The 13,912-nt window shown below is 40.7% G+C and overlaps 1 protein-coding gene and 1 pseudogene across 1 annotated transcript; one reads left to right on the forward strand and one right to left on the reverse strand.

Annotated features, from left to right (window-relative positions):
* The first annotated feature begins 216 nt into the window (after window positions 1–216).
* LOC140233165 (programmed cell death protein 5-like) lies at window positions 217–13,883 on the forward strand. Its single transcript, XM_072313281.1, has 6 exons — window positions 217–352; window positions 9,595–9,635; window positions 10,567–10,628; window positions 11,534–11,625; window positions 12,377–12,448; window positions 12,833–13,883. Exons 1-6 carry the CDS (start codon window positions 284–286, stop codon window positions 12,875–12,877), a joined length of 381 nt encoding a protein of 126 aa, XP_072169382.1. The 5' UTR covers window positions 217–283; the 3' UTR covers window positions 12,878–13,883.
* On the reverse strand, window positions 2,806–4,264 carry LOC140233132 (uncharacterized; annotated as a pseudogene).
* Window positions 13,884–13,912: the final 29 nt, after the last annotated feature.

Genomic DNA, 13,912 nt, shown 5'->3' on the forward strand with positions numbered 1-13,912 from the left:
CTTCAATATCATAATCAGCTAGCAGCAAGCTAGCGCATGCGCAGTGCAGTGGTGACGGCGCGGCGCGGATTCGATGCAAGCATGTAGAGCAAATGCAGAGCTAGCACAGCATGCACACGTCAAAAGCGCTAACGCTAAGCAGGAACGGTGAAATGTTCTCTTTCGACGCTCGCGCTCGCTCGCGGAGGAGACACACACATCACAGGTTACTACGAGGGTCAAGTCACTAAAAATCCCTGTATACTCTACCGAAACTGAGTCCTTTCAGATTAATAAGAAAATCATGGAGGACAGAGAACTAGAAGCACTTAGAGCTCGCAGGATGGCTGAACTGCAGCAACAGTTTGGAAATGTAAGTAGAGGTCATTACTACGCACAAATATAACTGACGTTTGAGGCAGTTTGAGTTTCGTTGATACACCTGTTTGGAGTTGAAAGCTACATAGAAACGTAGTGGTGGGACCAAGCACTCTGTGGTATACAAGTATTGTATCTAGTGTCCAACACATCGACACTGCACTGCGCTGCAGCAGTGGCCAGTGCACTGTACCCCATTGATGTTGTTGTTGTTGTTATAATTTTTGGCGTTGCATTCAAAATTCGGATTCCAATACTTCACGCCATGCATTTTTTTTTCTTTAATACACCATTATATTATACAAATTAGAACGTTTATGAGTGCAATTAAATTTACCAATTTAATGGACAGAATATTTCCTGAGGTGAAAGATGAAATGTCAAATGATCCATTCAGAATCATGGTGAATGGATCAAACATTTCATCTTTCACCGAATGAAATATTCTGTCCATTGCACGAATGAAAAACATTTAACGTTAAAGTTTATTATTTGTTTTATATAACGCCTAAAATAGATCTTTGTCATTTGATGTTGGCATTATCGTGAAATTTGTCACCAGTGACAAATTTCCACGGCAGGACAATTTCGCCTTTGACAGCTCGCGTGTTCTGCGAGAGAGTGACTCGCACAATCGTAGTTAATCGCTGGAGGTCGCTGCGATCCACAACTGTGCAGTGTGTGTTTCCCTGGTTCTTTTCACTATTCCGTCACTCGCGCGATCTCATAATATATGTATACAGTTGAACCTCTCGTATCCGGACAAGTCGGGACCGGGGTTCATCCGGATAAGGGATTTGGCCGGATACGGGAGACTCAATGCTTTATACATGTACATACCGTATAATAGAGCTCTATGGTACATACACATACACATGTACTGATGTAGCCCATTGTAGTACCACATGTAGTAATGTGTATACTGCGACCTTTTCATTGTTACACTCCGTAACAGACCCCAAAATAGAGGTTCGTGTTTGCAAGCGGAAATCATTTTCTTTTATAAATTCTTGGGATGATTTACCTAAATAATTATTAAGAAATGTATCAAGTATATGTAATTCATGTGTGTTTCCTGCCATAATTATTAAAAAAAGATAAAAAAAATCACGGCGACATTGCGTCCGGATGATAGAGAGATCCGGATAAAGGGAGGCCGGATAATAGAGGTTCAACTGTATTTCTGTTCAAATAAAGTTTGAAAGAGTTAATGAATATCAAGTCAATATGGAAAATTAAATTATATAAAGATATGGATTATATAACGTGCCAAATATAGTCAATATTATGACTGATTGCCATCAAACACGATTTTATAGCAACACCAAGTACTGCAACTCTGCTCCGTCGATTGACTAGACTCCCTTTTTCCAGAGCTTAGCAAGCGCCTAGCTAACCACTCATCATTCGTTAGCTCTTGTTTTCGTCGGGATGCATTTTTACAGGGAGGTGTGCCGGAAAATAAATACCCTGATCCCACCTCCCTGCTTTTCACTTGCACCTGTTCAAAAATTCTTTCTTACACCCACCTGCGTCCACGTGATTGATTTGCAACCCGACAATCATAACAACAACTGCGGAGAACAACACTCGACGATTGTTTGAGGATGACTGTAAATGTTCAGTTGTAAATGTACAGACTACAGTGGCGGAAAAAGAAGTTTCTTTCGACGTTTTCTACTAAATAAGTCGTGGATTGTGACGTGATCCGTCTACGCTGAACTGGGTAGCATAATAACAGTGGTGGATTGCACTGCCGAGAGGTCAACATTAACCAAGCTGTGGTTTTTCACTATTTACCGCTGTGTGGCTAGTCCGATATATTGTAATTGATGTAAGCGAACGTGAAACATCGGGCCCATAACAACCAAGACCAGCTATACCAGGTAAGCTCAAAGATTATTTATATTCCTTTTGCCGAGGTTTTCCGGATCCCTTTTTGGCTAGTAGTATTTTTGTTTTATGCAGAAAATAAACATAAACAGCTATGTTTACGAGAAATTTGATGAAACTTACCAGCATACCGCATTCTCTCTTCAAATGTGCGTCGATCCTTTTCTAAAATTTCTGGAAAGTAATCAAGACTTCTCCTTTGAAGGCCGGATATTCACATAATCAATACAGAAGGAGTAGTAGACGAACAGATAAATGCGTAGGTTACTTGTAAATTTGACACTTGCTACATAGTTTGTTGTTTCCGTGATCCAAGTGAATGAGTTAAGCCCTATTGGAAATCGCTATCGGATGAAGACCAAGTTAGCACGAAGTTGGATTTGGAGTATGGATTTATCTTTTTTTTCCAACGTTTTGCTTCCTTTTTTAGCGTGAATTGCCAAGTATCCCTCGGGATGGCAAAGTCTACTAGTACTGGCGCTAGATGTTGTGCGCATTTTTTTGCCTTTACCCTTGCTATTGTTTTCTCCGTTTTTTCCTTTCACTGTCCAGGTGGTAGAGTTTGAGGCAGGCGGAGAGTGGACCCTTTTAGCTACTGGGTCGGATGCTAGCGTAGGGGCAACATTTCATGTGTGAGCTGTAGGCCTGGAAGTTGATGGGCCAGCTTCATCTGAACTGACTGACGGCAGCGAAGGCGAGGTAGATTTAACCGTCACATCAGACTGGACAGAAGTATCGACAGGATTGCCATCTTCTTCTCGCATCACCTTCTCTCCTTCCGTGACATGCCAACTGTCAAAAAGCGGCACCCTCATCTCCAAGTTTGGTTTTCGACGCAGAGAGTAATGTTCACGCACGAGATTGATGAAGGCGGATATGACGTCGTTGCCATTCACCACAACTCTGTTCCGCCAGATAACTTCACATAGATGGCTTTCAAATGTGGTTATTTTGCACCCATTGATGCGGCGAAAGTGGTCCTTTGAAATTTTCCACGAGCCTTCGATTGTGTTTGTGTGGACCACTTTTTCCGCGCCGGTAGAAGTATTCCTGTACCGCTGAACGAAAGTATGCTTGTGCTCAACAGTGAAGTGATGGTAACCTCGACTGTTAAGGCTGCTATACGCTTGCCACCCATCGGAGTAGATAGTGGACCCCTTCTCTACATGTCTCTCGATGAGTGGTATGAGGGTGGTTTCATCCTTCCTCTCGACAGGATATAGAATCAAGCGAATGGAAGAGCGCTCCACCATCCCAAATATCCATATCTTCAAACCGCGAGGGTCTCCACGATGGTACTTCGTTCACCTGCCGAAAAGACTTTCGTCTATTTCTATTTCTCCCCTTAGCTTCTCCTCCTCCTCGTAGTACAAATCGTGGACAAACTTCCTGCAGTGATCCCTTAGGAAATTCACCCAGTCCACTGCCGATTTTTTATAGTCCATGCCAGACTGTATGGCGCATCGATGAAGTGACGATCCCAGAAGCCATTTGCGAACAAACACCAATAAATCCCAAACGTCGAGATGAACTCCTTCAAAAATCGAAAATTTGTGAGAGCTGTAATTTGTCTCATGCTTCCATGTAGCAGACCCCCTACACCTCCAAATTTTCCCGCCCTTTCTGCTCTTGGTGCTCACCACTTTGCAAGGTCTCCCACATTTTTCGCAGAAGAAATTTGCCGCAATGAGGCCGTTCTGCTCCAACCACTTGTACAAGACAGCATCCTCTTGCGATAACAAAAAATGAAAAGAAAATGGATTCCGAAAATGGCCGAAATGCAGAGTGTCGACGCTTTCAACCTTGGTCTTCCAAGACATGATGAATACCCCGTGTTCTCCAAACGGATGCGCGAGTACGAATGGCAGCAGTCGCTTTCCAGCTACGTGGCTCAGTGGTGGCGTCATCTGCAGACCGCACCCTTATTCTAATCATTGACATTCATGAATATGAAATGAAAATTAAAGAGAAAAGAACTGTTTCTTACCTGAAAAGACCAGAACACCTAATAATATTTGACTACTGTTTAAAAACTCATAGTGTCTGGTTGTAACGTTCCATGCGTATAATTTGTACGCTCTTCCATTTTCAAAGAGTCTAAATAAAGCTCTGAAATGACATGTGGCTGCTCGATCTCTGCAGAGTCCAAGCAGATCTGCCCACTCCATAAATACTTCGGGATTGAGTCCATTCACAAAGACGAAGGCTGCCACCAAACACCACTGCCAGTGTGTAATATTTTTCGTCCAGAAGTAACGTCTAATTTTCCGTGGCCATCGGCTCGCATTACCAATGATATCCTGAATGTCAGTCCACAGAATGTACATGTCCCGGTTTCTTGATGTCATTGTAATTTACGCGGTTACTCGACAGACACTTGCCAACAAATGCCCAACGTTTTGAAAGATGGAAAGACGTTCGTATTAGCTCTTCGAAGGGAGTGGCAGAAAGCATTTGAATTGCACTCCAGCGCACCTCTGAATTATATTTATGAACAATTAATTATGCGAAGAACGTCAAGCATGTTGAGAACTTAACCACATGATCCCTTGAATATTTGTTTTTAAGGCAAAGTGACTCTGTATATATACTTATGGAATTTGTCACCACCACTTTCATACTAGATAAATCATTGTTAATCTGTTCATTCCATCAATCCCACTTTTCTCCTCTCTTCAGTACATGTACTAGTCGGCCTACTAGTCTGTACTATCAGATACTAGTAGTTATGCTATCCAACATAGACAAATCACATCACACTCCACAATTTATTTAGTGTATGCTGCTCAAGGAAACTCTCTATATACTGATCGTGGAATTTGTCACCATCACTCTCCTACTAAATAAAGCGTAATTAACCTGTTTCTTCCATCAACCCCACTTTTCCCTTCTCTTCAAGACCACTCTGCCACTTTCAGAATGTTATCCTATCCAACATATACGAATCAGAGAAGGAAACTCTCTATATACTGATCGTGGAATTTGTCACCATCACTCTCCTACTAAATAAAGCGTAATTAACCTGTTTCTTCCATCAACCCCACTTTTCCCTTCTCCTCAAGACCACTCTGCCACTTTCAGAATGTTATCCTATCCAACATATACGAATCCGAGTAGGAAACTCTCTATATATTGATCGTGGAATTTGTCACCAGCCCGTGTTAACTGGCGTCCAAATCCCATAGGCGGTGACAAATTCCACGATTAGTATAACTAATCGTGGAATTTGTCACCAGCCCGTGCTCACTGTGTTGCATTCCTATAGGCGGTGACAGATTCCGCGATAGGCCCTTAACTCTCGACCAAACTGTAGTGTCGTTGAGTTTGTCACCATATTCGGCCACTCCTGGACTAAATAAATCGTAATTAACCTGTTTCTTCCATCAACCCCACTTTTCCCTTCTCTTAAAGACCACTCTGCCACTTTCAGAATGTCTCCTATCCAACATAAATGAATCAGAGAAGGAAACTCTCTATATACTGATCGTGGAATTTGTCACCACCACTTTCCTACTAAACCTATCGCAATTAACCTGTTTCTTCCATCAACCCCACTTTTCTCTTCTCTTCAAGACCAGGCATTTTGTGTTCAACAACAAAAAGGGTTCGCACTACTACTGTTATCCTGAAGTTTAATGGTATTTCTTTTATCTACCAACCTGTTGTTGTGCGGGACGCTTAAATAGCTGCTGTGATGTTATATATTACGCCTCACGAAACATAATTATGCAGCACTTCCCTGCTTTGGAGTATCGGTGCTGACGGAGACAAGAATCAGTGGAATAAGACAGAACCGCGAATAACTTTCTGTGTTGACGGTACTGGCTTGGTCTCTGTTATCTGGTCTCCTCGCTCTCTTCCTTTTGATTCCCCTTTTGTAGCCCCTTTATGTGGGTAGCCCTCCGTTGCTTAGAGACGGGTTGCCCAATTTGGGCTTGGGGGGGGGGGGTTGAGATGCGCCATGCTTACTCTGTGTGTGTGTGTGTGTGTGTGCTGCATGTGTGTGCGTATTGTATCGTTATGCATCGGCGCATTGATTATGCACTGTGCAGCATAATTGCCGGTTTTGGGCCAGGCATATTATGCCGCACAGGCGAAAATATGAACATATTTATTCATATATACAACACTCCCCCCGGCCCTATAGATTGGCAAATATAATTAGATTATCAAAACAAATATTTCAGGCCATTTGCCAATCTCAAAACAAAAATCAAAATTTCGGGAAGACAACCAAAAATTACCTAAATACCCCACCCACTAATGTATACAATATATACACCGTGGGGGTCAGCAGGCCCCTAAGCATACAAATGCTCAGCGTTTGCATAGGTGGCCTGCATGACATCAGGCAGAGCCATCCCCCGCACCCTAGCCACGTGCTGCCCCACATCCCCCAGATAAACAGGAGTGTTGTAATGACACTCCGCATGCAGCTTGAGATGCGGGGAGTCTGTCTCTAGCAGCAGCCAGGTAAGGGGGATTTCCTTCACTGCTTGGAGTTGGTCTCGGTTGAAGAACTGAATCAGCCCCAAGACCCTGAAATAGTAGTGAGGAAAGGCAGCTACCCAGGCCCGAACCATACCGGCATCCCTACTAAAGGAGTATAAGGAGTATAAATGAACTCACTGGTGAGCAAGACACTTCTTCTTTATGAACCGGATGGCCAGCCGGTTTACCGTGCTGCCACACGGGTCTGCTGTGGCACCTCAACGGTGCATGACGAGGATGCGCCCCAAGGTCCCCAGTGAAAGGATACGGTTAAACAACTCCTCCTGAGGGCGCCAGAGATGTTTTGGTGCTGAGAAGTTGAAGCCAACCTCACTTGTGGCAGACACTCGGGGGAGGGGGGGGGGGAGGGGGGGGGGTTGCAGAGAAACCTGAGGAATCCATCCCACTGGGCTGGTGTGTAGATCGCCGCCTTTTTAGGATGGATCCCTACTACCACCTTAAAATGGGGACCACGCCTCGTCGATCTCATGAGGTCATTTTCAAAATCCAGGTGGGGGAACCGCTCTGGATCGCAGAAGTTCAGGACCGCCCCCATGATTGGAAATGGGTGGTCGGGTCCGCGGCCAGTGGTCATGTCAGGGTTACGCTGTGGCATTCCCGGCTGGTTGGCCACCGACTGGAGCCGGTCTGGATGGTTATGCGTATCGAACCTGGCCACCCGTTTAGTTCTAGGGGGTTCCCGAGGCGCGGTTGTGGCAAGTGCCGGTGTTGAAGTGCCAGGCACTGCTGTCTCTGCATCCTCGACTGCCTCTGCAGGTAAGGGAGCCAGTGCTTGTGGGCCTGGCTCACCCGTTACCTCAGCAACAGCCACTTTCTGTTGTGGGGACAACCTGTCCCACAGAAATGCCCTCCTCCTCTAGCAGCAAGCCCGCCTCTGCCCGATCGTTTTCACTGAGGGGGCTGACATCCGCATGCCAGTGCTGATTGGTGTATTCCACCAGTCGCTCTCTAGGCAATTGGTGCCCAGCAGGAACTGTGCAGTCCCATGGCCCTCTTCCTTGGGGTTTCTGCCCATTTGGGGCCTTGTTCTGATTTTCGGGATCCGTGTTCTCTTGTTTCTGACGTAAGGTTTTTGCCACTTCTGCGTAACTGATTCGATTCTCTATTCTGTACGATTGGATTTCTTGCGCTTTCTTCAACTCCTGGCACCCCCGTATGCAGCGCTATGCTGGCCATTACATCGGACACACATTGGTGTTTCTTTGTTTTGACACTTGTCAAAAGAGTGATCGCCGACACTCCTGACACATCTCATCTTTCCTTTACACTGGGCCTGACTTTGCCCTAATCTGTGGCATTTAAAACATCTCATAATGGGTGGTATATAGGGTTTCACTTGGAAAGCTTCATATCCAAGTGTGACAGACTCTGGTAGCTCTTTCTCTGGACTGTTAAACAAACTGATTTTTCATCACAAGCTAATCATAACAAAAAAATATACCTAAACACCACAATACAAAATAAGGAAGACCCATAGCCTACATCCATATAAAAAAGTATCAATACTTACTAATCAACATTTTCTTGAACTGTCTTTTGAAGATATTATTTAAATTGTATATAAAGTTTGTTCAAATCTAAAATAGTCGAAAAAACGGGAACAGTGTGACATAATGAATATTTAGATTTGTCAGTTGAAAAGCCCCTTTGATGAAATGATTCAAATAACTTGTATAATAAACATGTACATCAGAGTCCACAGAAAACATATTTTGTTGATAAAGTGATAGAGTTTTAGCATGATAACGTTGCATAAAAGAACATATTTGCATTTTATTCAAATCCTGCAATTTAAGGGTGTGTTACTGTAATGATTTAAATAGTTTAGATGTTGATGCTCTATAATCTGATATTGCACAAATTCTTTTGAAGTAAGAAAAAGTCTTGAGTTTGGCAAGAGTACATATTTCCTAGATAGAATTACAGTAAAATAAAACATACAATATATATAAGCATTAAAAGAGTTAACAAAATGTAACTTGGTGAATCACATTTAAATTTCCAATAAAATGAGAAATTTTTATACAAATAAAATCAATATGATCATTCCAACTCAATGTACTATTGAATACAACACACACACAAAAAAATAGATTCATAAAATTTCAAATGTGTTTCTCCAAGTTTCAAAATCATATCAGTATCATATTGCACTCTTCCCCGTTTAAAAAATAAATATTGCATTTTACTTATATTCAAAGTGAGCATATTGCACTTGAACCAACTATGTACTTGAAAAAGATATTTATTAAATCAAAACATTGATATCATTATGAGAGGCAAGAAGTGAGGTGTCATCTGCATATAAAATGAAATGAGATTCATAACAAGAGTTTACAATGTCGTTTATATAAATAAAAAAACAGTTAGGGTCCGAGAATGGATCCTTGAGGCACAGCGGTATCAATATTTTTAAAAGATGAATTAAAAAAAAATGGTAAATAGTAAATTGTTTTCTTCCACTAAGATAAGATCTAAACCCTTTCAAACATACACTTCGTGCACCATAATGTAGTTTTTAAAGTAAAATTCCATGAGAAGGACAGTCAAAAGCTTTAGAAAGATCCATGAATGCTGCTAAAACACCTTTGCCACCATTAATTTCTTGAATTATTCTGTCCTGTTTTTCTATAACTGCCATATCTGTAGACTAATTTTGGCGGACCCATACTGACTATCATATCATAAGTCATACTCAAGCAGGAAATCATAAAGATGAGTAAACGCTATTTTTTTCTAATATTTTTGAAAAACAAGGCAAAGTAGATATGGGACAGTAATTTGTAAATAAATTTTGTAATAAAAGGATGTACTTTCTCTTAATTCTTACAGAACCAAGGTAACGAGAAAGAGCAAGCCGAGGCGCAAAAAAGGTAAGACAGGTAGTGGACTTTTCAACATACTACATGTGGTCTTTGCACTGGCATTGAAGGAATGCTCAATTATTGAATTAATTACCCAGTATTGATATTGATTTGAAATAACTTGTGATATGAATTAATATGTGTCTTGATTATCTTGTACATTGTGTTTGAAGTGTATCGCTTTAGGCTATGACCACAGTTTTGATCTATATATGATCTTGCTATGATGATAACACCATGTTTGAAGAAATGAAAACAACTACATATCATGTTTTTAAATTGAAATCAGTCTTTTATAGGCATCCGCTGTTCTTTTCTTGGCGTAGTACATTAATAGGTATGTGGAAGTTAAAGGATGGAAACTGTCTTTGTGAGTATGGAGTTGAACACAGCAGTTGGTATGAGGTAGAATCCTGCAGTTTTAGTACTTTTTTCCTCCTTATCACAGTCAAAACAAGATAACAAAAATGTTCTGATTTGTATAGTTGTGCAGATTTACTTACTCAGTCATGTTAAAATTTGTAAGAATATACCGGTAATGCTACATTATAATGAACAGAATCATAAAATTTGTTATCCTTTTGGAGGAGGAACACTTTCTTGGAATCCTGACAGGTAGATGTCTTAATCAAGTCACATGACCAAGCAATAAACCTAACAAAGTTTTGAATGTGTGTGGAATAACTTATCAAAGGATTGAAGACCCCATAGCTGCAATAGATGTGAAGTTCCATCCGTCTTTCACATTCCCTCCTCTTTCTCCTCACACATATTCTAGCTTTATAGGAATTAATTTTCATATCATGGATAATGTTCCTGTCCTAGCGCCTTTGGAAGTGATGTTATCTCTTCTTCAGCACCACCAGTTCTTTGATCGAATGCTTGTTTTGTCAAGAGTTCATTGTGAAAGTTAATGTCTTTTCGGTCGTGACATTTTTAGGGAGCAAGAGATGAAGAACTCCATGCTGGCACAGCTTCTGGATCAGTCTGCCAGGGCAAGATGTAAGTTTCAAGACTAACAAACAAACAAACAAACAAAGCTGATCATGCACAACATTTGCATACAAGTCTATTCAAGTCTATGCATTTTATTTGAAAAACGGTTGTTTAAAAATAAGATGTCCACTTGAGGACACATGATTTCGAAGTAGATGTTCCAGCATGAAAAGTGGCTCCTCTTCAAAATATTTATACTATTCATCAGTCTCCTTATCATATGCAGAACTGACTTGGGGAATTACTTCAGACTCACACATGTTTTCATATTATTAGCATTTTTTAGTTCTACACCTGATGAAAATGAGTGAAAGAGACAAGATGTTCCATCACTTGTGTAGATGGCATGGCAACAAACCACACCATATATTTTCTATCGCTGGCATATTGTGATAATGAATAGACATGTGCACACTCATACCTATAGACACTTTATTTGTCATTCTTATGTTTAACAAACTTCTTACTTTCTTATTTTTACATGTAACAATTAAATATCTGGACCATTACACACTTATCAACACAATGTACACGAGCTGGATATGCTTATAAACATATCGATTTTCAGGGTAATGGGTATAATTTTCTTTTTCATAATATTTTTGATATTATTGCTATTGATTGGCAGCTGATTCTACATTGATCTGCTGCAATAAACACTAAGAATCATTAACTGTGATATTTTTCAGTTTATCAAGCAGCTGCAATAAACACAACCTGATGCGAGAATATATCATATACATATTTTTGATAATCAACAGCGTAGTTGGTCAGTACCACAGGTGCATCGTTTGTGTACATTCCAATCAAATTTTTAGATGATCGTCATTCAGAGTATTGACTAGGTTTTCTTCTTCTTACCTGTTTACATAATATGTTGATGTATGTGTGTTTGTGTTTGTCACATGCAGTAAACAGCATCGCTCTGGTGAAGCCAGAGAAGGCTAAGATGGTGGAAGACATGCTGATCAGGATGGCTCGGACTGGCCAGATTCCTGGCAAGGTACACACCCATGCACGCATACATGTGCACTCCTTGAGACTCAAACTCTTCCTCTTTGAGGTCATTTCTGCTAAATCTCTCTCTCTCCTGCCTTGAGTTTGAATTTCTCTAGCTCTAGCTGTGTGTCTCCCTCTTATGACATGTTTTCTCCAGCTTAAAATGTAGTTTTTTTCCCGCTCAACTTTATATTTGTCATGTACGTTAAAAACTATGGCTAAGTAGCTCCATGGGCTATTAGATAGCACCAGAAAGCATTTATAACCTGAAGCTTCCAGAGACCTTAAACAGGACCTGGACCCGGGCAGCAAGAGATGTCATGCCTCACACTCTCTTTCTTCCTTTCTTTCTTTTTTGCCCTTCAGTACCATGAAAATAATAGATGATGCGGACTTTAGAATAAATTCAAGTCAGTACACAGTCCTAAGTGTGACTATTTTGTTCTGTTTTGTTCTTGAGGTGATTTTTTTTTGACATTTTTGTTTGTAGGCAGTGTCATTTTAGGATTATTCAGAAGTCTTTTTGCAGCTCTCATTTTCATTATCGGATAGGTCTCTGTCTATCAGCAACTTGGAATGCTCTGGAGTATGTGGTGCACTGCTGTAGTTTGGTTTGCGTGACTGAAGCTTTGCTTGTTAACTAAATTTATATTTAAAGACATTATGAGAAAAATGCAATGAAATCAGTTTCCTTTATGGGAAAAGTTACCCAGTGGATTTACGCCAACAATCATTTTATTTTTAATTTCAACAAGATTGGAGAGGAGCAGTTGAAAAGCTTCCTGGAGCAAGTCAGCGAGAAAACAAGCAGATCAACAAAAGTAAAGGTAAGTTTGGAGATTCATTCATTGCTTCATTGCACTCCATCCAATTCTGTTGATTCAAAACTTCATGCAACACTAGGCCAATTTACACACAGCGTTGTGGGAGCAAAGTACCAATGCAACTCTGGATGTAGTCACAGAATGATTGTTGTTCACTAGAGTGAGATATTGTCAGATCATAGATATCAAACAATATGACCACCTCTTGACTGCCATTTGACAGTCCAATAACTTTTGTGTAATTGCTGGCATTTTGAGAGTTTGTGCTAACCTCCCCACTATTCAGAAGCTAAAAGTATAAAGCATCACACACAATGTATGCCATCATGGATGTTACTGCTTCTGTGGAAATGTGATTTATAGTTTTGTTTCTCTTTCTGTGTTCAGTTTGACAGGAGACGTGTGGATTCAGACGATGATGACGACTTCTGAGATCTTCTGTCGACAAGCTGAAATGAAAGGCTCCCAGGAATGAAGAAAATTATGTTACATCTGTTTTGAATTTGAGGACAGCATGCCTTGTGTGACAGGAGATTTGTGTGCCTCATGTTTTCTGAATGGGCAGGTTTCCGAACGAAAGCCATCGGTTTAAAATTGACATGGGCGACTTTGATATCATTGATGTCAGTCACCATGTGTCATGTTTAGCAGCAGCATGCTGCATCAAACAGGAACCCAAGGAATTACTGTTAAATACCATCGTCAGCATGGATTTTTGATGGCTCATTTATGCTGCAACAATGGAACTTGTCATGATTGTTCCATCACCTAGCACCGTGCGTATTGCATCCTACTAATTTTACTTTGAGGCGTCTTATTTATATATTTAATGAATAGCTATTAAAAACCTTAATTTGCATCAAGTTAGAAGAACATGTAGTTTGATAGCCTTCCATAGAAGCCGATATCATTTTCTACACAATCTATTAGACCTGTGTCGAGGTGAGCAAACAAAAAGACAAACACCTGAATTTTTTTTTTTATAGCTAATAACCATCAGATACAGATATAAACAGTAAAAAATAAGACTAGGTACCAGGTATAGTTCTGAGAAAAAAAAAGGAAGGAACTAATTTTGAGGCCTATCCTAGATTGTGTAGGAGAATATTCCTGAAAATGTCCGATTTCAAACATATAAATCAGTTTGGTTGAGTGTTTTGTTACTGAGGAATTGGTGGGTGTCACTTGGGCTTGGCGCAGATGGAAGTTGGCCAAAAAAGTGATCAGTTTATCAGGTTTTGCAGATGATGCAGATTTAGCTGGTGATGCAAAGTGCCTCCTCATGATATTTTATACCTTTCATCTTCTGATTTTAGATAGAGAAACATTAGACAGATTGAAGAATGTCTTGCAATGTCACTAATAGTGATAAAGTGAATTGATTAAAGTCAGGCTACATGCAGCACACCGACCAGTGGAGTAGGACTGCTTGTCAAGATCCTAGAAGCAGTAACCCATTCCCACAAG

Source organism: Diadema setosum, chromosome 9 (assembly GCF_964275005.1).
Source record: "Diadema setosum chromosome 9, eeDiaSeto1, whole genome shotgun sequence".
Taxonomy (NCBI): domain Eukaryota; kingdom Metazoa; phylum Echinodermata; class Echinoidea; order Diadematoida; family Diadematidae; genus Diadema; species Diadema setosum.